The following is a 25,125-nucleotide window of genomic DNA, read 5'->3' as shown; positions in this document are numbered from 1 at the left end:
AGGAGAGAAAAGAGAGAAAGGGGCAGAGAGAATAATCAAAGAAATAATGGCTGAAAACTTCCCAAATTTAATGAAATAAATGAATAGGCATATCCAAGACACTCAATGAACTCCAAACAAGATAAATCCAAATACATTCATATCATGACATATTATAATCATACTGTCAAATGCCAAAGATAAAGAGAGAATTCTGAAAGCCACAAGAAAGAAGTAACATGTCACATACAAGGTAGCCTTGATAGGATTCTCAACTTCTCATAGGAAATCACAGAGGCAAGACGTAAATGGAATGACACACTTAAGGTGCTGAAAGCAAAAAACTGTTAACCAAGAATTCTGTATCTGGCAAAACTATCTTTCAAAAATGAGGGAGAGAAACGTGACTGTCCACTCATCATACACCAACCAGAATTGGGAGGAATGCCTGAGATTGCAGCATAAAATCTGTAAGAAAAAACTGCAGACCCAAACTGAGAGTCCGTCCCTCACAAAGCCTTGTGGTGCTAGAAAACAGAACTCTCTGGACAAGCGAATACACCTCAGCCCAGCACCAACCAGAGTTTTAATGTTAACTGCTCAATACAGACTGTGAATTCCCAATAAGCAGACACTTTTGGTGACGACTGACCTTGGAGAGTCAGGGGACGTATGTGTCTCGGGACAGGGAGCCCAAAGGATCAGGTGCTCTCTCTAGCTGACGGGTGAATCTGGGGGCTTTCTGTCCCTTTCTCTCTCTCTCTACCTGGGCGGCACAGTGGAGAAAGCCCAACCATTTTCAGCTTGCAGTGCTCTGCAGTAGAGAAAGCCTCAGCCACTTTAAACTCACAGCACTCTGACCCAGACAAGGGTGGAGACAGCAGAGTCAGAGAAACAAAGAATCTATTTATATGCAAATGACCCTTCTCTAGGGGGCATAGCTTCCCAAGAGGAAAGAGGCGGGGCCCAGCTCTACTACCCGCCTTCCATTCAAAACCAGACCCCAGAGCCTGGAGGGGAAACAGCCACAGGCCACACCTCCTTACACCTCTGGAGTGACAGGCTGACAGGCGCCACCTGCTGGGCAGAAAAGCACATGATGTGCCAATCCTCTAAGACACAACATCAGGGAAACCAGATACTAAATACTTCTTCCTGGGACCTGAGCCTGTTCTCATCTGGGAAAACCTGATTTGAGTGGCCAAGGAGGTCAGATGCCTAGACAACAGAAAACTACAACCCACACTAAGAAAAAAGAAGTTATGGCCCAGTCAAAGGAACAAACTTACACTTCAACTGAGATACAGGAATTTAAACTAATGCTAAATCAATTCAAAAAGTTTAGAGAAGATATGGCAAAAGAGATAAAGGCTATAAAGAAAACACTGGGCATACATAAGGCAGAAATCGAAAGTTCGAGAAAAAAACTGGCAGAAATCTATGGAAATGAAAGGCACAACACCAGGAATGAAAGACACAATGGAAACATACAATAGCAGATCCCAAGAGACAGAAGAAAACACTCAAGAACTGGAGAACAAGGGATCTGAAAGCTACACACAAAAGAACAAATAAAGAAAAGAATGAAAAAATAAGAGCAATATCTCTGGGAACTTAAGGACAAAACAAAATACAAGAATGTATGTATCATTGGTGTCCCAGAAGGAGAAGAGAAGGGAAAAGGGGCAGAAGCAATAATAGAGAAAATAATCAATGAAAATTTCCCATTTCTTATGAAAGACATAAAATTACAGATCCAAGAAGCGCAGCAAACTCCAAACAGATTACTTCTGAATAGGCCTACACCAAAACACTCAATAATCAGATTATCAAACGTCAAAGACAAAGAGAGAATCCTAGAAGTAGCAAGAGAAAAGCAATCCATCACATCCAAAGGAAGCGTAATAAGACTATGTGCGGATCTCTCAGCAGAAACCATGGAGACAAGGAAGTGGTGTGACGTATTTAAGATACTGACAGAGAAAAACCACCAACCAAGAATCCTATATCCGGCAAAACCGTCCTTCAAATATGAGGGAGAGCTCAAAACATTCTCTGACAAACAGATAATGAGAGAGTTTGTGATCAAGGTACCTGCCGTAAAGGAATTACTAAAGGTAGCACTGCAGACTGGCAGGAAAAGACAGGAGTGAGAGGTTTGGAACACAATTTTGGGTGATGGCAGCACAGCAATGTAAGTACACTGAACAAAGATAACTATGAATATAGTTGACAGCGGAAGATTAGGAGCATGTGGGACACCAGAAGAAAAGAGGAAAGATAAAGAATGGGACTGTATAACTCAGTGAAACCTAGAATGTTCAACAATTGCAATAAAATGTACAAGTATGTGTTTTCAGGAGGGAAAACTAACAAGTGTCAACCTTGCAAGGTGTTAAAACTAGGAAGGTATTGGGGGAAAAATACAATCAACGTAAACTAGAGACCATAATTAACAGAATCATTGTATTATGCTTCCTTTAATGTAACAAAGGCAATATACCAAGGTAGATGAAGGTAAGAAGGGAGCATAGGGGAGGGTTGTGGGACTCTTGGCATTGGTGGTGTTGTCTGACTCTTTATTCTACTGTGATCTAAGGTTATCTTTACTTTTGCTGCTTCCTAGATGTCATGCTTTTTTTATTTCCCTCTTTATTGTTTCCTTTTCTTTTGCCTCTCTACCTTCTTTGACGCTTCCTCCTGCTTGCTGGAAGAAATGTAGATGTCCTTATATAGATAGTGGTGAGGGGGGTGAACACATAAATATTTGACTATACAGGGAACCATCGATTGTTTACTTAGGATGGAATGTATGGCATGTGAACAAAACCACCTTAAAAAAAAAATGCGTTGGGGGGTGGGGGCGGGGCTCCCGGCCGGGCCTATTTCGTGTCTCGGGTCTCTTAGGTGGCGGCGGCGGTAGCTGCGCCGCAGCGGGGCCAGGGCGAGCGGGGCGCATGGAGAAGGGGCCCCAGCGGCCGGGACGCCAGAGCGGCGTGCGGCGCGGCGCGGCCCGGGACCATGTCCCCCGGGAGCAAGGTGAAGAGCGAGTACATGAAGCGCTACAAGGACCCGCGGTGGGACATGTACGGACCCTGCTACCGCGAGCTGCTGCACTACCGCCTGAGCCGCAGGCTGCTGGAGCAGGCGCACAACCCCTGGTTCTGGGAAGACTGGGGCCAGGCCAGCACCTCGGATGACTCGTCGTCGTCGGGCGGCGGGGGCTCCCCGTGCCCCGCGCCCCAGGAAGCTCCGGCCTCGCCCCCGCCGCCCTCTCCGCCCAGGCCCGCGGCGCAGGAGAGGCGGGAGAGGCCGGAGAGCGGCGCGGCGCCAGAGCCGGAGGCCTTGGGGGGAGAGATCCGGGACGCCGGCGCCGCAGATTCCCCGGCATTATCAGTGAAAGAAGTAGAAGAAAAGCATGAACAACAAATTGAAACAAAAGAAACTGATAAATTACCCAACAGTACTGAACCTCGACAACATCGAAGTGCCTTATTTGCTAGAGGAAATAGAAAAGCAGTCAAAAGTCCTCAAAGATCATCAATTAAAATAAAAGAAAACAAACATCCATTTGCTCTTTATGGATGGGGAGAAAAACAGACAGATACAGGAAGCCAAAAAACTCATAATGTCTGTGCTTCTGCCCCTGTGCATGAGATTCATGAGTCAGCATTACGAGCCAAGACCAGAAGACAGGTGGAAAAAAGGAAACTAGTTGCTCAAAGGCAACGTGCTCACTCTGTGAATGTGGAGAAAAATATAAAGGTTAAATCTTCTTCCTCAGATAATCCATGGATGACAGAATACATGAGATGCTATTCGGCAAGAGCTTAAAGAAACAGTTGCTTGGACATCCTCTTTTAAAAAGTATAAAAGAAAAAAACAGAACAACCATCAAAAGAAACTGGACATGGGTTTAAGAAACCAACTGATTATGCAAGGTTTTTCTTAGGGAATTTCCAAATGATTGTCAAATATTTTGATGAATCTTGGCCACCTACCTCAGCAGTAGGACAGACAGTTGAAGCCATAGACATTTGAAGTTATTTATGAAGATGATTCCCTAAATCTTTGATATTCTTATAAAGGTTTTGTTTTAAAGCATCTTAATCTTTTAAGATACTGACACCAAATGCCTTTAAATGGCTATGGATGCTTAACAGATTTAGTCTTGTTCTGAATTAACTATTCAAACTCCATAGCTAATAAGATCATTCCGTCTTTCAACATAAGACTCATTTTCTTTATGTGCAGTTTTCTTAGTGAAAGAATTAATATCAAATCACAAATGAGTTTCAACTGTAGTATTCAGTCCATGTATAATAAAATGAGAACTTTGGTTGTTATTGAAAAATTAAACTTACTTGTATTTCAGTTTAGCATCACTTCATGTTGTAGACCACGATATTTAAGGCTTATCTGAGCTGAGTAAAGGTCATCTTTTCTCTTTAAATTATCATCCAGCCACTTATTTAATAGTTCAAATACATTCCAATAAACAAAGTACCAGTGTAATATATATTTAGTGTAGAAGTGAAGTTTTTTTTTTAAGTCAAAGACTGTCACATTATTATTACTACTTTTTTTCCTAAATATTGCAAGAGTGTTTAGAAACCATAATGGGGAATTAAAGCACTTACTGGAGTCTGGCTTCTTGGTGCACACCCACTATAGACTTTTGCATCTTGCATAATAATTGGCAATGACATTTAGAACTTGCAGTTTGAAAATTCATTTAATTTGTAAATTGAGATTATCTGGCCCACTGAGGATGCAGGAAGACCAGTAAGATATCAATCAGAGCTGTTGCTCATCTCCACTTTCTGTTTTCCTGTACCAAACTTAACAATGATCAAGTCTGGATGATGTAAAATATTCATAATTTTGGTTGAAATACATTACCATTTGATTCCTAGTCAGAAGATCTCATATATGGAAGTTAATATGAGAATGGTGGTGTATATATAAGCACAAATGTAAGAATTTAAGTGGAGTATTCCTTGTCTTTAGTACATTTGCTTTTTGGATAGAAAAATGGTTTTAAAAAATAATGGTTTTCGGGGCGGGGCAAGATGGCAGACTGGTGAGCTGTAAGTTTTAGTTACTCCTCCAGGAAAGTAGGTAAAAAGCCAGGAACTGCGTGGACTGGACACCACAGAACAATCTGTCTTTGGGCATACTTCATACAACACTCATGAAAACGTGGAACTGCTGAGATCAGCGAAATCTGTAAGTTTTTGCGGCCAGGGGACCCGCGCCCCTCCCTGCCAGGCTCAGTCCCGGGGGAGGAGGGGCTGTCAGCTCCAGGAAGGAGAAGGGAGAACTGCAGTGGCTCCTCTTATCGGAAACTCATTCTACTGATTCAAACTCCAACCATAGATAGACTGAGACCAGACACCAGAGACTCTGAGAGCAGACAGCCCTGCAGAGAGGAGACAGGCATAGAAAAAAAACAACACGAAAAACTCCAAAATAAAAGCAGAGAATTTTTGGAGTTCTGGTGAACACAGAAAGGGGAAGGGCGGAGCTCAGGCCTTGAGGCGCATATGCAAATCCCGAAGCAAAGCTGATCTCTCTGCCCTGTGGACCTTTCCTTAATGGCCCTGGTTGCTTTGTCTATTAGCATTTCAATAACCCATTAGATCTCTGAGGAGGGCCGTTTTTTTTTTGTTTTTTTTTGTTTTTTTTTTTTTTTAAATCCTTTTTTCTTTTTCTAAAACAATTACTCTAAGAAGCCCAATACAGAAAGCTTCAAAGAATTGCAATTTGGGCACGTCAAGTCAAGAGCAGAACTAAGAGAGCTCTGAGACAAAAGGCAATAATCCAGTGGCTGAGAAAACTCACTAAACAACACAACTTCCCAAGAAAAGGGGGGTGTCCGCTCACAGCCACCATCCTGGTGGACAGGAAACACTCCTGCCCATCGCCAGCCCCATAGCCCAGAGCTGCCCCAGACAACCCAGTGTGACGGAAGTGCTTCAAATAACAGGCACACACCACAAAACTGGGCGTGGACATTAGCCTTCCCTGCAACCTCAGCTGAATGTCCCAGAGCTGGGAAGGTGGAGCAGTGTGAATTAACAAAGCCCCATTCAGCCATCATTTGAGCAGACTGGGAGCCTCCCTACACAGCCCAGCAGCCCAGAACTGCCCTGGGGGGACGGCACTCACCTGTGACATAGCACAGTCATCCCTCAACAGAGGACCCGGGGTGCACAGCCTGGAAGAGGGGCCCACTTGCAAGTCTCAGGAGCCATACGCCAATACCAAAGACTTGTGGGTCAGTGGCAGAGACAAACTGTGGCACGACTGAACTGAAGGATTAGACTATTGCAGCAGCTTTAAAACTCTAGGATCATCAGGGAGATTTGATTGTTAGGGCCACCCCCCCTCCCCGACTGCCCAGAAACACGCCCCACATACAGGGCAGGCAACACCAACTACACACGCAAGCTTGGTACACCAGTTGGGCCCCACAAGACTCACTCCCTCACTCACCAAAAAGGCTAAGCAGGGGAGAACTGGCTTGTGGAGAACAGGTGGCTCGTGGACGCCACCTGCTGGTTAGTTAGAGAAAGTGTACTCCACGAAGCTGTAGATCTGATAAATTAGAGATAAGGACTTCAATAGGTCTACAAACCCTAAAAGAACCCTATCAAGTTCAGCAAATGCCACGAGGCCAAAAACAACAGAAAATTATAAAGCATATGAAAAAAACAGACGATATGGATAACCCAAGCCCAAGCACCCAAACCAAAAGACCAGAAGAGACACAGCACCTACAGCAGCTACTCAAAGAACTAAAGATGAACAATGAGACCATAGTACGGGATATGAAGGAAATCAAGAAGACCCTAGAAGAGCATAAAGAAGACATTGCAAGACTAAATAAAAAAATGGATGATCTTATGGAAATTAAAGAAACTGTTGACCAAATTAAAAAGATTCTGGACACTCATAGTACAAGACTAGAGGAAGTTGAACAACGAATCAGTGACCTGGAAGATGACAGAATGGAAAATGAAAGCATAAAAGAAAGAATGGGGAAAAAAATTGAAAAACTCGAAATGGACCTCAAGGATATGATAGATAATATGAAACGTCCAAATATAAGACTCATTGGTGTCCCAGAAGGGGAAGAAAAGGGTAAAGGTCTAGGAAGAGTATTCAAAGAAATTGTTGGGGAAAACTTCCCAAATCTTCTAAACAACATAAATACACAAATCATAAATGCTCAGCGAACTCCAAATAGAATAAATCCAAAAAAACCCACTCCGAGACATATACTGATCACACTGTCAAACATAGAAGAGAAGGAGCAAGTTCTGAAAGCAGCAAGAGAAAAGCAATTCACCACATACAAAGGAAACAGCATAAGACTAAGTAGTGACTACTCAGCAGCCACCATGGAGGCAAGAAGGCAGTGGCACGATATATTTAAAATTCTGAGTGAGAGGAATTTCCAACCAAGAATACTTTATCCAGCAAAGCTCTCCTTCAAATTTGAGGGAGAGCTTAAATTTTTCACAGACAAAGAAATGCTGAGAGAATTTGCTAACAAGAGACCTGCCCTACTGGAGATACTAAAGGGAGCCCTACAGACAGAGAAACAAAGACAGGACAGAGAGACTTGGAGAAAGGTTCAGTACTAAAGAGATTCGGTATGGGTACAATAAAGGATATTAATAGAGAGAGGGAAAAATATGGCAAACATAAACCAAAGGATAAGATGGCCGATTCAAGAAATGCCTTCACGGTTTTAACGTTGAATGTAAATGGATTAAACTCCCCAATTAAAAGATATAGATTCGCAGAATGGATCAAAAAAAATGAACCATCAATATGTTGCATACAAGAGACTCATCTTAGACACAGGGACACAAAGAAACTGAAAGTGAAAGGATGAAAAAAAATATTTCATGCAAGCTACAGCCAAAAGAAAGCAGGTGTAGCAATATTAATCTCACATAAAATAGACTTCAAATGCAGGGATGTTTTGAGAGACAAAGAAGGCCACTACATACTAATAAAAGGGGCAATTCAGCAAGAAGAAATAACAATCGTAAATGTCTATGCACCCAATCAAGGTGCCACAAAATACATGAGAGAAACACTGGCAAAACTAAAGGAAGCAATTGATGTTTCCACAATAATTGTGGGAGACTTCAACACATCACTCTCTCCTATAGATAGATCAACCAGACAGAAGACCAATAAGGAAATTGAAAACCTAAACAATCTGATAAATGAATTAGATTTAACAGACATCTACAGGACATTACATCCCAAATCACCAGGATACACATACTTTTCTAGTGCTCACGGAACTTTCTCCAGAATAGATCATATGCTGGGACATAAAACAAGCCTCAATAAATTTAAAAAGATTGAAATTATTCAAAGCACATTCTCTGACCACAATGGAATACAATTAGAAGTCAATAACCATCAGAGACTTAGAAAATTCACAAATACCTGGAGGTTAAACAACACACTCCTAAACAATCAGTGGGTTAAAGAAGAAATAGCAAGAGAAATTGCTAAATATATAGAGACGAATGAAAATGAGAACACAACATACCAAAACCTATGGGATGCAGCAAAAGCAGTGCTAAGGGGGAAATTTATAGCACTAAACGCATATATTAAAAAGGAAGAAAGAGCCAAAATCAAAGAACTAATGGATCAACTGAAGAAGCTAGAAAATGAACAGCAAACCAATCCTAAACCAAGTACAAGAAAAGAAACAACAAGGATTAAAGCAGAAATAAATGACATAGAGAACAAAAAAACAATAGAGAGGATAAATATCACCAAAAGTTGGTTCTTTGAGAAGATCAACAAGATTGACAAGCCCCTAGCTAGACTGACAAAATCAAAAAGACAGAAGACCCATATAAACAAAATAATGAATGAAAAAGGTGACATAACTGCAGATCCTGAAGAAATTAAAAAAATTATAAGAGGATATTATGAACAACTGTATGGCAACAAACTGGATAATGTAGAAGAAATGGACAATTTCCTGGAAACATATGGACAACCTAGACTGACCAGAGAAGAAATAGAAGACCTCAACCAACCCATCACAAGTGAAGACATCAAATCAGTCATCAAAAATCTTCCCACACATAAATGCCCAGGGCCAGATGGCTTCACAGGGGAATTCTACCAAACTTTCCAGAAAGAACTGACACCAATCTTACTCAAACTCTTTCAAAACATTGAAAAAAATGGAACACTACCTAACTCATTTTATGAAGCTAACATCAATCTAATACCAAAACCAGGCAAAGATGCTACAAAAAAGGAAAACTACCGGCCAATCTCCCTAATGAATATAGATGCAAAAATCCTCAACAAAATACTTGCAAATCGAATCCAAAGACACATTAAAAAAATCATACACCATGACCAAGTGGGGTTCATTCCAGGCATGCAAGGATGGTTCAACATAAGAAAAACAATCAATGTATTACAACACATTAAAAACTCGAAAGGGAAAAATCAATTGATCATCTCAATAGATGCTGAAAAAGCATTTGACAAAATCCAACATCCCTTTTTGATAAAAACACTTCAAAAGGTAGGAATTGAAGGAAACTTCCTCAACATGATAAAGAGCATATATGAAAAACCCACAGCCAGCATAGTACTCAATGGTGAGAGACTGAAAGCCTTCCCTCTAAGATCAGGAACAAGACAAGGACGCCCGCTGTCACCACTGTTATTCAACATTGTGCTGGAAGTGCTAGCCAGGGCAATCCGGCAAGACAAAGAAATAAAAGGCATCCAAATTGGAAAAGAAGAAGTAAAACTGTCATTGTTTGCAGATGATATGATCTTATATCTAGAAAACCCTGAGAAATCAACGATACACCTACTAGAGCTAATAAACAAATTTAGCAAAGTAGCGGGATACAAGATTAATGCACATAAGTCAGTAATGTTTCTATATGCTAGAAATGAACAAACTGAAGAGACACTCAAGAAAAAGATACCATTTTCAATAGCAACTAAAAAAATCAAGTACCTAGGAATAAACTTAACCAAAGATGTAAAAGACCTATACAAAGAAAACTACATAACTCTACTAAAAGAAATAGAAGGGGACCTTAAAAGATGGAAAAATATTCCATGTTCATGGATAGGAAGGCTAAATGTCATTAAGATGTCAATTCTACCCAAACTCATCTACAGATTCAATGCAATTCCAATCAAAATTCCAACAACCTACTTTGCAGACTTGGAAAAGCTAGTTATCAAATTTATTTGGAAAGGGAAGATGCCTCGAATTGCTAAAGACACTCTAAAAAAGAAAAACGAAATGGGAGGACTTACACTCCCTGACTTTGAAGCTTATTATAAAGCCACAGTTGCCAAAACAGCATGGTACTGGCACAAAGATAGACATATAGATCAATGGAATCGAATTGAGAATTCAGAGATAGACCCTCAGATCTATGGCCGACTGATCTTTGATAAGGCCCCCAAAGTCACCGAACTGAGCCATAATGGTCTTTTCAACAAATGGGGCTGGGAGAGTTGGATATCCATATCCAAAAGAATGAAAGAGGTCCCCTACCTCACCCCCTACACAAAAATTAACTCAAAATGGACCAAAGATCTCAATATAAAAGAAAGTACCATAAAACTCCTAGAAGATAATGTAGGAAAACATCTTCAAGACCTTGTATTAGGCGGCCACTTCCTAGACTTTACACCCAAAGCACAAGCAACAAAAGAGAAAATAGATAAATGGGAACTCCTCAAGCTTAGAAGTTTCTGCACCTCAAAGGAATTTCTCAAAAAGGTAAAGAGGCAGCCAACTCAATGGGAAAAAATTTTTGGAAACCATGTATCTGACAAAAGACTGATATCTTGCATATACAAAGAAATCCTACAACTCAATGACAATAGTACAGACAGCCCAATTATAAAATGGGCAAAAGATATGAAAAGACAGTTCTCTGAAGAGGAAATACAAATGGCCAAGAAACACATGAAAAAATGTTCAGCTTCACTAGCTATTAGAGAGATGCAAATTAAGACCACAATGAGATACCATCTAACACCGGTTAGAATGGCTGCCATTAAACAAACAGGAAACTACAAATGCTGGAGGGGATGTGGAGAAACTGGAACTCTTATTCATTGTTGGTGGGACTGTATAATGGTTCAGCCACTCTGGAAGTCAGTCTGGCGGTTCCTTAGAAAACTAGATATAGAGCTACCATTCGATCCAGCGATTGCACTTCTCGGTATATACCCGGAAGATCGGAAAGCAGTGACACGAACAGATATCTGCACGCCAATGTTCATAGCAGCATTATTCACAATTGCCAAGAGATGGAAACAACCCAAATGTCCTTCAACAGATGAGTGGATAAATAAAATGTGGTATAGACACACGATGGAATACTACGCGGCAGTAAGAAGGAACGATCTGGTGAAACATATGACAACATGGATGAACCTTGAAGACATAATGCTGAGCGAAATAAGCCAGGCACAAAAAGAGAAATATTATATGCTACCACTAATGTGAACTTTGAAAAATGTAAAACAAATGGTTTATAATGTAGAATGTAGGGGAACTAGCAGTAGAGAGCAATTAAGGAAGGGGGAACAATAATCCAAGAAGAACAGATAAGCTATTTAACGTTCTGGGGATGCCCAGAAATGACTATGGTCTGTTAATTTCTGATGGATGTAGTAGGAACAAGTTCACTGAAATGTTGCTATATTATGTAACTTTCTTGGGGTAAAGTAGGAACATGTTGGAAGTTAAGCAGTTATCTTAGGTTAGTTGTCTTTTTCTTACTCCCTTGTTATGGTCTCTTTGAAATGTTCTTTTTTTGTATGTTTGTTTTCTTTTTAACTTTTTTTTTCATACAGTTGATTTAAAAAAGAAGGGAAAGTTAAAAAAAAAAAAAAGAAAAGAAAAAAGACAAACAAGGGAAAAAAAAAAAAAAGATGTAGTGCCCCCTTGAGGAGCCTGTGGAGAATGCAGGGGTATTTGCCTACCCCACCTCCATGGTTGCTAACATGACCACAGACATAGGGGACTGGTGGTTTGATGGGTTGAGCCCTCTACCATAAGTTTTACCCTTGGGAAGACGGTTGCTGCAAAGGAGAGGCTAGGCCTCCCTGTATTTGTGCCTAAGAGTCTCCTCCTGAATGCCTCTTTGTTGCTCTGATGTGGCCCTCTCTCTCTGGCTAAGCCAACTTGAAAGGTGAAATCACTGCCCTCCCCCCTACGTGGGATCAGACACCCAGGGAAGTGAATCTCCCTGGCAACGTGGAATATGACTCCCGGGGAGGAATGTAGACCCGGCATCGTGGGATGGAGAACATCTTCTTGACCAAAAGGGGGATGTGAAAGGAAATGAAATAAGCTTCAGTGGCAGAGAGATTCCAAAAGGAGCCGAGAGATCACTCTGGTGGGCACTCTTACGCGCACTTTAGACAACCTTTTTTAGGTTCTAAAGAATTGGGGTAGCTGGTGGTGGATACCTGAAACTATTAAACTACAACCCAGAACCCATGAATCTCGAAGACAGTTGTATAAAAATGTAGCTTATGAGGGGTGACAATGGGATTGGGAAAGCCATAAGGACCACACTCCCCTTTGTCTAGTTTATGGATGGATGTGTAGAAAAGTAGGGGAAGGAAACAAACAGACAAAGGTACCCAGTGTTCTTTTTTACTTCAATTGCTCTTTTTCACTCTAATTATTATTCTTGTTATTTTTGTGTGTGTGCTAATGAAGGTGTCAGGGATTGATTTAGGTGATGAATGTACAACTATGTAATGGTACTGTAAACAATCGAAAGTACAATTTGTTTTGTATCACTGCATGGTATGTGAATATATCTCAATAAAATGATGATTAAAAAAAAAAATAATGGTTTTCATCAAAGACTAAGGTCTTCTCTATCTAGTAGAGATGGAATCTCTTAGGAGGGTGAGTATTAAAATTCTTTATAAGATAAGAAAGGTACCTTGCTTAAGCCAACTTAACAGCGCAAGCTGTGTGAATGAAAATTTTGTCCAAGACTGAGCATTTCCTTGATGTGTTTACTCTGGGTCTTTAATGTACTATATTCAATTATTAGAATTGGTTTTATTCCACATAAGTTCTTCACACACTGTACTAAGCTCTGAAAGATCATACTAAAGAATCGTAAGCGTTTTGTTTATAAAATTTTTACTCTATTTTCATAGTTTTGAGGTGAATTCTTGTACGTGGAGAGTTCTCCTGATCATTGAGGTGTGAGGAAATCTTAATTCTACATGTGGTCCAAAACAACCTCGCTAGTAATTCTGGTAAATTTTGGTGTTACTATTTTAAACACTGCAGGTACCAAAAGATCAAATTAAAATGCAATGTGCAATGGTGTAGCTGACTGTGAAAACTGTTGCTTTTAAAACCACTTCTTGCATGTTAGGTTTTAGCCAACAAGCTCAAGCTTTTCATGTTGCATCTGACAATCTTAGGAAAGATGGCCTCAAGGAGTAATTCAGACTCCACATTGATGGGCTGCCTTAGAAACCTGATTTTCTCTTGGGCTTTGAACAAGCTGGTCTTTCTCTAGTTTAAAAAACAAGACTCATGTGCTTACTACTGAAAACTCCAGATACTGATAAGACCTAGAAGGCAAATACTGACATTTGTTCCCCATTCTTTTTAAGTAGAGGACAAATGAACAAGATTTTTAAAGTACTTTTGAGGTGCATGAGTAACAAATGAAGCAATATGAATTAACTGTGAGTCCCCTTCCAATGTCTAAGTCCTTTTGAACCTATAAAAACTTTTTAAGTTGTAATAATTCTATGGTCCTACTTTCTTCTTTACATCCTAGAAACTAATGTGTTTATAATCATGTTCTTAATTCTTGGGACAAATTGCAAGACAGTGAGATAGCTAAAATGATCTTTCATGTTGAAAAGTTTCAAACTGAGAATACAATGATATTTAAAGTATAGAATAAAATAATTGCTATATAAGACTCTTTAACATTTTGGTTTTGAGTTCTTAATTAAAAGAATTCCCATAAAAAAAAAAAATGCGTTGATGATGAAACCTTGAGGGCAATATACTGAGTGAAATATGCTAGACACATAAGGACAAATATTGCAGGGTCTCACTGATAGGAACTAATTATAATATGTAAACTCACAGACATGAAATATAAGTTACCAAGATATAGAGCGAGGCTAAGGAATGGGGAGCGACTGCTTATATGAGCAGAGCAGAACGTTTAGCTAGGATGAACTCAAATGTTTGGAAATAAACAGAGGTGATGCTAGCTGGCTGTGAGAATAACTAACAGTGCTGAATGGTGAGTGAATGTGGTGGAAAGGGGAAGCTCAGAGTCATGTATGCCACCAGAAGGAAAGCTGGAAGTTAAAAGATAGGAATGTATAGAACAGTAAACCTTGTGGTGGGCAACGTCCGAGATTAACTGTACAAATATTAGAAGTCTCTTTCATGAACCAGAACAAATGTATGACACTACAACTAGAAGTTAATAATAGGGGGCATATAGGGAAAATATATATACCTATTGCAAACTATATACTACAGTTAGTAGTATTTCAAAGTTCTTTCATAAACAGTAACAAATGTACTATACCAATACTACAAGTCAACAACGGAGGGGGGTTGGTTAGGGATATGGGAGGATTTGAGTTTCCTTTTCATTTTTTTTTTCTTCTTTGTCTTTATTTCTTTTCTGGAGTAATGAAAATGTTCTAAAAATTGAACAAAAATTAATGGTGGTGATGGATGCACAGCTATATGATGCTACCAGGGGCAAATGACTGTAAACTTTGGAACTTTGGATAACTGTACGGTATGTGAACAATCACAACAAAAGAAAAAAAAATGAGGGAGAGATTAATAAGACATTCCCAGATAAAGAAAAGCTGAGGGCGTTCGTTACCACTAGACCAGCCATACAAGAAATGCTAAAGGGAGTTCTACAGATTGAAAAGAAAAGACAACAGCAAATGAGATTGTTATAGATTTATGATGTTAAGTTTAAGCTCTGTGGCAACTACAAAGAACATGCAAGCTCACAGAGAAAGAAACAGAAGAGTACAGGTTGCCAGGGGCAAGGGATGGAGGTAGGAAGCAGAGGGAATGGGAAGTTAACGCAAAATGGGTATAGGGTTTCTGTTTGGGGAGATGGGAAAGGTAATGGAAGGTGGCAAGGGTACCACAATATCATGAGACTGATTAGTCCCCCTGAATGGTATGCTTGAGAGTGGTTGAGATGGGAAAGTTTATATTGTATATACATTCCCTCAATTAGAAAGAAAAGAAAGCAACTACATAGACAGTGAGAATTAAATGCAATACATAATCCCAGATTGGATCTAGCAAGGGAGGAGAAAAAATTCAAAGGCACATAACTGGGATGAAAATATGAAAAAACTGGAATACAGGACTGTCAACTTTTTTATAAATGTTAAATTGCTTGAACTTGATAATTGTACTTAAGTTGGCTATATAAGTGAATATCCTTGCTCTTAGAAGTGTACACAGGCAGTATTAAGTAAAGTTCAAGGAGCATAATGTATGCAACATACATTCAAGTGTTCAGAATAGGGATTGATAGATAGATGAACAAATGGAATGTCATGGCAAATGTGATAAAAGTAAAAATTGGCAAATCTGGATACACTGGGGGGGGTAGGGCTAGGCTGGAATTCTCTGTATGGACTTTGTATTATTTTTTAACTATATACGTACAGTTCACAATAAAAAAGTTAAAAAACAAACAAAAATATATCTGAATTTGACCACTCCTGAACTTCTTTATTGCCACCCCTCTGCTCCAAGCCATTATCAACTCTCCCCTAAATTAATTATTGCAAAACCCGATTCTGCCCTTGTTCGCCACCGTCTATTCTCAGTACAGCAGCCACAATGATCACCTCAATATATGTCAGACCATGTCACGCTCTTCAAAAGCCTCCAAAGGCTTCCTATCTTACTTGGAGGAGAAGCTGAATTCTTTGACCTAAAAAGTACTAATGATCTGCCCCTCTCCCCATTTCAATCTCTCTCTATCCTCATTTTCTAGCTTTTTGCCCACCAGCTACAGGGCCTTCGGAATTTCCTTGAACTCAACAGAACTTCCAGTCTTAAGCCCTTAACGCTACTCAATCTGTATGCCTTTCTCCAGATTCTACACGACTCATACTCTCACCTCCAAATCTTTGCTTAAATATCACCCTCTGAGTGAGGACTTCCCTAACCACCCTATTTAAATAGCAGTTCTCCTGCTCTACTCTCACTAATAACTACCTAAGCACACCCTATCCCAGGGCTGCTATGCTCCTGAAATGGACTTACCCCTTCCCCTTCTCTCCTTTATTTTTCTCCATAGCACCTTCCATCTGGTTATATTCTTTACTTATTTTACTTATTTTTTACACATCCCATCATCATGTAAATCCCATAGGGCAGAGCTCTGTCTGCTTTGTTCAGTGCTATATTCCTTATACTTAGAACAGGGAGTGGAACAAATAGGTGTTCAGTACATTTTTGTTGATGAATATCCTCAACTATATCATTTACGCCATGAACTCTTTCTTTCTTTCCCTAATTAGCTTCCTTCTCCAAAATGTCCCATTTCTATGACATGGTTATTCTAATAATCCCTTAGCCAGTAATCACAGAGTCATCTTCATGGTCCTTAGCTTATCAGTAGGTATTGGTCATTTTTTCCCTCCAAATACCTCTTTTTCTCACAATTTACATGATGACAGGCTTAAGTTCAGTTTTTCATTACTGCGCTAGTAGACTATGGCCTGCCGATCTCAAATCTCTCCCTCATCTAATTCACTGTATGTATCTGCAAACTCAACGAACCTAAAAAAATTCAGCAATCATTCAATCAATATTGTGTTGCTTTTTACATGCTCATTACTATGGGAAATATGTCAGGGATATAAAGATGAATAAGTCAAGAGGCCCTAGGAGGGCACAGCTTGGAAGAGGGACCCACTCGGAAATCCCAGGAACCATACACCAATACCAAGGAATTGTGGGTCAGCGGCAGAGACAATCTGTGGCGAGACTGAACTGAAGGTTTAGACTCTTGCAACAGCCTTAGATCTCCAGGAACACCTGGGGAGGTTTGATTATTAAAACCGCCCTCCCTCCCTAACCACTCAGACACGTCCCCCACATTAAAGGCGGACAGCACCAACTACACACGCAAACTTGGTGCACCAATTGGACCCCCACAAGACTCAGACTCCCACACACCACAAAGACAAAACTGGGGAGAAATAGCTTGAGGGGAATAGGTGGCTTGCAGAGGTCACCTGCTGGTTAGTTAGTTAAAGTTTATGCCACCAAGCTGTAGATCTGACAAACTACAGATCAGTGTTTGAATCAGCCTACATATCCTAAAAGAACCAGATCAAGTTAAGCAAATGCCAAGAGGCCAAAAACAACAGAAAATTTTAAAGCATATGAAAAAAACAGATGATATGGATAACCCAAACCCAAACACCCAAATCAAAAGATCAGAGGAGACACAGTACTTGGAGCAATCAATCAAAGAACTAAAGACAAACGAGAGCGTGGCACAGGATATAAAGGACATGAAGAAGACCCTAGAAGAGCATAAAGAAAAAATTGCAAGAGTAAATAAAAAAATAGATCATGTGGAAATAAAAGAAAGTGTTGACCAAGTTAAAAAGATTCTGGATACTCATAGTACAAGACTAGAGAAAGCTGAACAACGAATCAGCAACCTAGAGGAGGATGAAACAGAAATGAAGAAACAAAAGAAAGAATGTGGGAAAAAACCCAAAAACTCGAAATGGACCTCAGGGATATGACAGATAAAATAAAACATCCAAATATAAGACTCATTGGTGTCCCAGAAGGGGAAGAGAAGAGTAAAGGTCTAGAAAGAGTATTCAAAGAAATTGTTGGGGAAAACTTCCCCAACCTTATACACAACATAAATACACAAAGCATAAATGCCCAGCAAACTCCAATTAGAATAAATCCAAATAAACCCACTCTAAGACATATTCTGATCAGACTGTCAAATACTGAAGAGAAGGAGCAAGTTCTGAAAGCAGCAAGAGAAAAGCAATTCACCACATACAAAGGAAACAACATAAGACTAAGTAGTGACTACTAAGCAGTCACCATGGAGGCGAGAAGGCAGTGGCATGACATATTTAAAATTCTGAGAGAGAAAAACTGCCAACCAAGAATTCTTTATCAAGCAAAGCTCTCCTTCAAATTTGAGGGAGAGCTTAAATTTTTCACAAACAAATGCTGAGAGATTTTGCTAATAAAAGACCTGCCCTACCTCAGATACTAAAGGAAGCCCTACCAACAGAGAAACAAAGAAAGGAGAGAGAGAGATGGAGAAAGGTTCAGTACTAACGAGATTCAATATTGGTTCATTAAAGGACAATAAGAGAGAGAGGGAAAAAATATATCTGACAAACATAAACCACAGGATAGGATGGCTGATTCAAGAAATGCCTTCACAGTAATAACGTTGAATGTAAACGGATTGAACTCCCCCAATTAAAAGAGATAGATTGGCAGAATGGACAAAAAAATATGAACCATCAATATGATGCATAAAAGAGACTCATCTTAGACACAGGGACACAAAGAAATTGAAAGTGAAAGGATGGAAAAAAATATGTCATGCAAGCTACACCCAAAAGAAAACAGGAGTAGCAATATTAATCTCAGATAAAATAGACTTTAAATGCAATGATGTTATGAGAGACAAGGCCACTACATACTAATAAACGGGGCAATTTAACAAGAAGAAATAACAATCATTAATGTTTATGCATCCAATCAAAGTGCCACAAAATACATGAGACAAACACTGGCAAAACAAAAGGAAGCAATTAATGTTTCCACAATAATTGTGGGAGACTTCAACATATCACTCTCTCCTATACATAGATCAGCCAGACAGAACACCAATAAGGAAACAGAAAACCTACACAATCTGATACACGAATTTGATTTAACAGACACATATAGAACATTACATCCCAAATCACCAGGATACACATTCTTCTCTAGCGCTCATGAACTTTCTACAGAATAGACCATATGCTGGGACATAAAACAAGCCTCAATAAACTTAAAAAAAAATTGAAATTATTCAAAGCACATTCTCTGATCACAATGGAAAACAATTAGAAGTCGATAACCATCAGAGACCTAGAAAATTCACAAATACCTGGAGGTTTAACAACACACTCCTAAACAATAAGTGGATTAAAGAAGAAATAGCAAGAGAAATTGCAAAATATATAGATATGAATGAAAAATGACAACACATCATATCAAAACCTCTGGGATGTAGCAAAAGTGGTACCGAGGGGAAAGTTTATAGCACTAAACGCATACATCAAAAACGAAGAAAGAGCTAAAATCACAGAATTAATGGAGCAACTGAAGAAGACAGAAAATGAACAGCAAACTAATCCTAAACCAAGTAGAAGAAAACAAATAACAAGGATTAAAGGAGAAATAAATGATATAGAGAATAAAAAAATAGAATCAATAACACCAAGAGTTGGTTCCCTGAGAAGATCAACAAGATTGACAAGCCCCTAGCTAGACTGACAAAATCAAAAAGACAGAAGACCCATATAAACAAAATAATGAATGAGAAAGGTGACATTACTGCGGATCCAAAAAAAATTAAAAAAATTATAAGAGCATACTATGAACAACTGTATGTCAACAAACTGGATAATGTAGAGGAAATGGACAATTTCCTGGAAACATATGAACAACCTACACTGACCAGAGAACAGACAGAAGACCTCAACCAACCAATCACAAGCAAAGAGATCCAATCAGTCATCAAAAAGCTCCCCACAAATAAATGCCCAGGGGCAGATGGCTTCACAAGGGAATTCTACCAAACTTTCCAAAAGAACTGACATGAGTCTTTCTTAAACTCTTTCAAAACACTGAAGAAAATGGAACACTACCTAACACATTTTATGAAGCTAACATCAATCTAATACCAAAATCAGACAAAGATGCCACAAAAAAGGAAAACTACAGGCCAGTCTCCCTAATGAATACAGATGGAAAAATTCTCAACAAAATACTTGCAAATCAAATCCAAAGACACATTAAAAAAAATTATACACCATGTCCAAGTGGGGTTCATTCCAGGCATGCAAGGATGGTTCAACATAAGAAAATCAATCAATGCAATACAACACATTAACAAATTAAAAGAGAAAAATCAAATGATCATCTCAATAGATGCTGAAAAAGCATATGACAAAATCCAACATCCCCTTTTGATAAAAAACACTTCAAAAGGTAGGAATTGAAGGAAACTTCCTCAATATGATAAACAGCATATACGAAAAACCCACAGCCAGCATAGTACTCAATGGTGAGAGACTGAAAGCCTTCACTCTAAGATCAGGAACAAGACAAGGATGTCCGCTGTCACCACTGTTATTCAACATTGTGCTAGAAATGGTAGCCAGGGCAATCCAGCAAGACAAAGAAATAAAAGGCATCCAAATTGGAAAGAAGAAGTAAAACGGTGATTGTTTGCAGATTATATGATCTTATATCTGGAAAACCCTGAGAAATCGATGATATAGCTACTGGAGCTAATAAACAAATTTAGCAAAGTAGCAGGATACAAGATTAATGCACATAAGTCAGTAATGTTTCTATATGGTAGAAATAAATGAAGAAACACTCAAGAAAAAGACACCATTTTCAATAGCAACTAAAAAAATCAAGTACCTAGGAATAAACTTAACCAAAGATGAAAAGACCTATACAAAGAAAACTACATAACTCCACTAAAAGAAATAGAAAGGGATCTTAAAAGATGGAAAAATATTCCGTGTTCATGGATAGGAAGGCTAAGTGTCATTAAGATGTCAATTCTACCCAAACTCATCTACAGATTCAATGCAATCCCAATTAAAATTCCAACAACCTACTTTGCAGACTTGGAAAAGCTAGTTATCAAATTTATTTGGAAAGGGAAGATGCCTCATATTGCTAAAAACACTCTAAAAAAGAAAAACGAAGTGGGAGGACTTACACTCCCTGACTTTGAAGCTTATTATAAAGCTACAGTTGTCAAAACAGCATGGTACTGGCACAAAGACAGATATATCGATCAATGGAATCGAATTGAGAATTCGGAGACAGACCCCCAGATCTACAGCCAACTGATCTTTGATAAAGTCCCCAAAGCCACTGAACTGGGACATAACACTCTTTTCAACAAATGGGGCTGGGAGAGTTGGATATCCATATCCAAAAGAATGAAAGAGGACCCCTACCTCACACCCTACACAAAAATTAACTCAAAGTGGATCAAATACCTCAATATAAAAGTACCATAAAACTCCTAGAAAATAATGTACAGAAACATCTTCAAGACCTTGTATTAGGCAGCCACTTCCTAGACCTTACACCCAAAGCACAAGCAACAAAGGAAAAAATAGATAAATGGGAACTCCTCAAGCCTAGAATTTTCTGTACCTCAAAGGAATTTGTCAAAAAGGTGAAGAGGCAGCCAACTCAATGGGAAAAAATTTTTGGAAACCATGTATCTAACAAAACACTGATATCTTGCTTATACAAAGAAATTCTACAACTCAATGACAATAGTACAGATAGCCCAACTATAAAATGGGCAAAAGATATGAAGAGACAGTTCTCTGAAGGGGAAATGCAAATGGCCAAGAAACACATGAAAAAATGTTCAGCTTCACTGGCTATTAGAGAGACGCAAATCAAGACCACAATGAGATAACATCTCACACCAATTAGAATGGCTGCCATTAAACAAACAGGAAACTACAAATGCTAAAGAGGATGTGGAGAAATTGGAGCTTGTATTCATTGTTGGTGGGACTGTATAATGGTTCAGCCACTCTGAAAGACAGTCTGGCAGTTCCTTAGAAAACTAGATATAGAGTTACCCTTCGATCCGGCAATTGCACTTCTCGGTATATACCCGGAAGATCTGAAAGGAGTGATATGAACAGATATCTGCACACCAATGTTCATAGCAGCATTATTCACAATTGCCAAGAGATGGAAACAACCCAAATGACCTTCAACAGATGAGTGGATAAATAAAATGTGGTATATACACACAATGGAATACTATGCAGCAGTAAGAAGGAACGATGTCATGAAACATATGACAACTTGGATGAACCTTGAAGACATAACGCTGAGTGAAATAAGCCAGACACAAAAAGGGAAATATTATATGCTACCACTAATGTGAACACTGCTGGGGGAGAATACAGGGGTGTTGGGCTTCCCCACCTCGATGGTTGCTGATGTGCTCACAGACATCAGGAAGTGGTGGTTTGATGGGCTGAGCCCTCAATCACGGGACTTGCCCTTGGGAAGACTGTTGCTGCAAAGGAGAGGCTAGACCTGCCTATAATTTTGCCTAAGTGTCTCCTCCTGAATGCCTCTTTGTTGCTCAGATGTGGCCCTCTCTCTCTAGCTAAGCCAACTTTGCAGATGAAATCACTGCCCTCCCCCCTACGTGGGATCTGACACCCAGGGGTGTAAATCCCCCTGGCAACGTGCAATATGACCCCCAGGGAGGAGTCTGGACCCAGCATCGTGGGATGGAGAGCGTCTTCTTGTCCAGAAATGGGATGTGAAATGAAATGAATTAAGTTTCGGTGGCTGAGAGATTCCAGGGGGAGCCGAGAGGTCACTCTGGTGGGCACTCTTACGCATAATATGGACCACCCTTTTTGGGTTCTAATGAATTGAAGTAGCTAGCAGTAAATTCCTGAGGCTGTCAAACTGCAACCCCAAACCCCCGAATCTTGAAGACAACTATATAAAAATATAGCTTATGAGGGGTGGCAATGTGATTGGGAAAGCCATGTGGATCACACTCCCCTTTGTCCAGTGTATGAATGGATGAGTAGAAAAACGGGGGCAAAAAAAAAAAAAAAAACACCCAGCGTTCTCTTTTGCTTTAATTGTTCTTTTTCACATTAATTTTTATTTTTATTGCTTTTGCATGTGTGGTAATGAATATAGTCAAAAATTAATTTTGGTGATGGGCGCACAACTACATGGTGGTACTGTGAACAACTGAATGTACGCTTTGTATGACTGCATGGCATGTGAATATATCTCAATAAAAAAAAAAAAAAGACGAGTAAGTCAAGATTCTTGCCCTTAAAGAGTGGAGTAGAATGTTACAATAACCTCCATATGGCCTGTCATATCCAAACTTCCCTTGTCTTCCAAGAAATTCCGTAATATACAACCATACTTTAACCAATTATAGTCAATCGCATTTCACTCTACTTTCCAAAATGTATCTGCTGTACCATCCACAAGGTCTCTTTTTTTATCCTCTTTACCTCACCCCCAAACCCAGCTTGTTCCTGGCTTTAAATAATACAATATCTCAATCTAAAATGCCCTTTTACCCTTACATACCTGCAGCAATTTAACTAAATGAGGTGAGGCAAACTGAAATACCTACTGTGAATTATCCTGGGTGAGATATGAAGTGAACCAAACTATATTGCCCATTTAAAGGAGGCAGCCACCACTCAGAAAATCAACTTATTTTGCCAGACAAGAATCTGAGCCTAGTTGTCAGATCATTCAACCTTTTTTAAAGAACCAAGAATACTAGATCTTACATTAAATTTTCTATCTTAAGGCGTTTGGCATTTCATTCTAGTTTTTGAAATCTACCTTACGTTGCAAAGCAAATTATCAGCAGACTGCATGTGACTTAACACAGCTGAAGCCCTACCACTTCAGAAAGTCTCCATCTACTACAGAGCCTACTGATCTTGTCCTTCTTGGACTCACATTGGCCCTTTTTTGTCAGTAACAGGTTAGCATTTCTGTTCTCTAATCAGTTTATAACACCTGAATTGCTAAGCAGTGCAGTTCATTCCCTTAATATATCCCTTAAAGCCTCTCACATCTGGCCCTTCTTTCCACTCCTCTAGCCATCAGACAAGTTCTGGGCCTCATAAGATTCTCTCTGGACCATTAATAATAGGCTCTTAGCTGGTCTCCCTATTATAATATTCCATCCTTCAGAGAGCTACCAGAGGCAGTTTCATAAAACACAACGTTCATACTCAGTGCCCTGTTCAAAAATCCTTTAATGTTTCTCTGTATGTAAAACAAGTAAGTTCAAACTCTCTGAGCATACATTCAAACACTTCATGACTGCAACCCCCCTAGCTTTATTTTCTACACTTCTCCCTGAGGTTCACACTATTTCCCAAATTCATCTTATGTATTTGTACCTGGTATTTTGCTCACTATTTTCTCTGAGCTTGGAATACTCTTCCCTACTTCTTTGAGTATAAATATTTCTCTCTAGTTTTAAGCTCTAACTAAAACATCATCTCATTCATGTAGCATTCTCTTGTCTCCCCAAGCCAGAACGAGCTGCTCTTTCCAATGTTTTCTCCTTTTTATAACCCTAGGATAGCACTCATTTCATTCTATTTGTACTATATAGTTTTTTACCTGACTGATAACCACACTTCTAGAAAACATGGACTCAGTTTTACTCATTTTTTTTCCTCTCACAGTCACTGAACAAACAGAGCCAGAATGGCAAGACCTCTAGAACTTCAAGGACTGAAATTTCACAGCTGCAGTAAATCCTTGTTAAACAAAAACCTATTCACTGGCACTGTAATTTAACAAGAATTACTTTGCCACATTCCATTTACATCAGAAAGAAGCAATATACAGAAAAGTTTCCTAAAAAAATTTTTTTGTAAGAAAAGGGGCAATGACCCGGCCTAGAGGAACACTGAATGGAGGCAGCAGAGACTCATGACTACTAAATAAAGATTCAATTATGTTCATGCTACTTAATATGAAAAAAAAGCAACCTACCTTAAATCATTTCCCAAATGTTTACCGGATTAGATGAATTTTAAGAGAACAGGGCCTTCAAGTCATAAACATTTTTATACATTATACAGTACATTGCTCTTTAACCTAGTTTTAATTTTATCAGTATTTTGCAGCATATTATAAAGACAGTGTTCAATGCATTTGCTTAATATTGGCTGACTTCAAAATCTATATCGGGCCAGGATCCT

General features: G+C 39.2%; 2 protein-coding genes across 9 annotated transcripts in view; one reads left to right on the top strand and one right to left on the bottom strand.

The window, feature by feature from the left end:
* Positions 1–25,125, bottom strand: part of CCDC66 (coiled-coil domain containing 66) — a 91,231-nt gene that overhangs the window by 61,327 nt on the left and 4,779 nt on the right. The window lies entirely within an intron of this gene.
* On the top strand, positions 2,944–4,201 carry LOC119505761 (centriole, cilia and spindle-associated protein-like). The gene has a single exon (XM_037798685.1). The coding sequence runs from the start codon at positions 3,001–3,003 to the stop codon at positions 3,811–3,813; it is 813 nt and encodes a 270-aa protein (XP_037654613.1). The 5' UTR covers positions 2,944–3,000; the 3' UTR covers positions 3,814–4,201.

The sequence above is a fragment of the Choloepus didactylus genome, chromosome 1, assembly GCF_015220235.1.
Source record: "Choloepus didactylus isolate mChoDid1 chromosome 1, mChoDid1.pri, whole genome shotgun sequence".
In the NCBI taxonomy this organism is placed as follows: domain Eukaryota; kingdom Metazoa; phylum Chordata; class Mammalia; order Pilosa; family Megalonychidae; genus Choloepus; species Choloepus didactylus.
Note: the sequence above shows the minus strand (reverse complement) of the source record. Positions and strands in the feature narration are given on the sequence as shown.